Raw genomic sequence first — 2,051 nt, 5'->3', positions numbered from 1 at the left:
CTGTGTCTGTTGTTTCTGTGAATGCAGTTCAAAAACCAGCAGAAATTTTTGTTCTGACCTAATAGGTAGAATGTTTTTTACTAAAACAGGAAGTGATGATCTGATCATTTAGGGTTTGAACTTTAAAGCAAACTTATTGTGTAAAGTATTTACAAACTGTCCTGGTTATTAACATGTGAGTTCCACTTTCACTAAGCTGATTTGTTCTGTCCAGTAAAGTCCGGTTCCGGTTGGAGACACAAGTATCTGATTTTTTTTTCCTCCTCTCCTCTGATTGGTCAGATTGGTGTGTGTGTGTGTGTGTGTGTGTGTGTGTGTGTGTGTGTGAGTGTGTGTGTGTGTGTGTGTGTGTTTATGCAGATGTGGGGAGGTTAGAGGTCATGGGAAACTGATGTGGACCGGATGTTTTTGGTTCCTTTTATTCAGAGCAGAACACTGACCGTACTACATTACCCACAATCCTCCAGCACAGTTCTGGGTCCATGCTGTGGTTCTTGTTCTTCATGCAGTTGATCCAACAGAACATTTAATGTCTTTACTGGCAGCAAACACAGTCTAGTTCGGTTCTTTCTTCTGCTGGGCTGGATACTTCCAGGAAACAGGAAGTGATGTCATATATAGACATTTGGGTCATTCTGCCTCAGGCAGTGATGTGTTCCAGGAAGAATCAGCTGTAAGTTCTGGTTCTGAGCAGGTCCTCCACCTAACACTGCACAGTTATGGTGTTCTGACCCAGATTGGTTCGCTCTGAAATCTGATCTGAGAACTACCAGAACCGGTTCTGTCCACCAGTCACACACTTTATGATCTCTAACAGAACCAGGCAGATCCAAATAAACGCCATTAGAACCAGTTCGTTCAGAACCGAACCACGAGTCCAGTCCCAGTTCATTCAGAACCAGGGGCCCAGCAGCCTCCAGGAGACCGTTTACAGGTTCTGGTCAGAACCAGTCTCGGTTCTGTCTGATTATTTTGACAGCTCACGCACGCATATACATAAATTTGTCTGCGCGCCTGCTTAGAAACCAACTGCTTCAGCATCAGTCGGTGCGCGCGCTCACTAACACTGTATGGGCCTCTGATTGGCTGCAGCGGATCAATCAGTGATCATTCAGCCAGAAGTCACGTGACTGCGGCTCGGCTCAGAACCACATCTGGATCAACCGCAGCCCAGAGGCCGGTTTGGCTGCAGGGATGTGGGTCAGTGTGTGCGCGTGCAGCGCGCGTGCGCAGCGCCCCGCCCCCCAGATTATTCTGCAGATTTTATTTTTTTTAAATCAGAGAAAAATAACCAGGCCGCGAGGACTGCAGCTGTGCGCGCGCAGCTCCGTGCAGAGCGCGCGGTGCAGCTGGACTCACCCCTGGTGCTGGTGCTGCTTCGGTACATCGCGCAGCAAAACACGAATCCGGTCATTAAAGGTCCGTTGGTTCCGGGGCGGAGCGGCGCCCCCGGTCCACAGCAGCAGAACGAACCCAACACACACGCGCACACACACACTCGCTGCGGCACGCACGGACCGGTTCGGACGGTCCGGACCGACGGCACAGCGACAGGATGCCGCTTCTGGATCAGACGGTCGATCGCGCGCCCTGCTTCCCCCGGTGCGCGTGCGGCGGCGGACACGGAGGGGGTGGGGCTGCTCGCGCTCTCTTCCTGTTCGGTTTCCATGACAACAAATTAAAAGACAAAACCCTGACAGGAAGCAAGTTAGACCTAATAATTTGTGATCTGATAGAACGGAACGGAACCAGACCAGACTGGTCCAACAGGAACAGAACCAGACCCGGTCGAACAGAACCAATTCAGACTGGTCCAACAGGAACTGAACTGGGTCCAACAGAACCAGACCAGACTGGTCCAACAGGAACACAACAGACCTGGTCCAACAGGAACAGACCAGACCTGATCCAACAGGACCAGACCAGACTGGTCCAACAGGAACAGACCAGACCTGGTCCAACAGGAACAGACCAGACCTGGTCCAACAGGACCAGACCAGACTGGTCCAACAGGAACAGACCAGACCTGGTCCAACAGGAACAGACCAGAC

At 51.3% G+C, this 2,051-nt stretch overlaps 1 protein-coding gene across 1 annotated transcript in view; it reads right to left on the bottom strand.

The window, feature by feature from the left end:
* Window positions 1-1,608, bottom strand: part of fgd1 (FYVE, RhoGEF and PH domain containing 1) — a gene marked incomplete at its 3' end in the record, with an annotated part of 8,904 nt that extends 7,296 nt beyond the window's left edge. The window contains 1 exon segment of the mRNA XM_037974422.1: window positions 1,360-1,608. Coding sequence (XP_037830350.1) covers window positions 1,360-1,414 — 55 coding nt within the window.
* Between the last annotated feature and the right edge of the window lie 443 nt (window positions 1,609-2,051).

The sequence above is a fragment of the Kryptolebias marmoratus genome, unplaced genomic scaffold (genome assembly GCF_001649575.2).
Source record: "Kryptolebias marmoratus isolate JLee-2015 unplaced genomic scaffold, ASM164957v2 Scaffold48, whole genome shotgun sequence".
In the NCBI taxonomy this organism is placed as follows: Eukaryota; Metazoa; Chordata; class Actinopteri; order Cyprinodontiformes; family Rivulidae; genus Kryptolebias; species Kryptolebias marmoratus.
The sequence above is the reverse complement of the archived record's forward strand: the minus strand, read 5'-3'. Positions and strand labels throughout refer to the sequence as shown.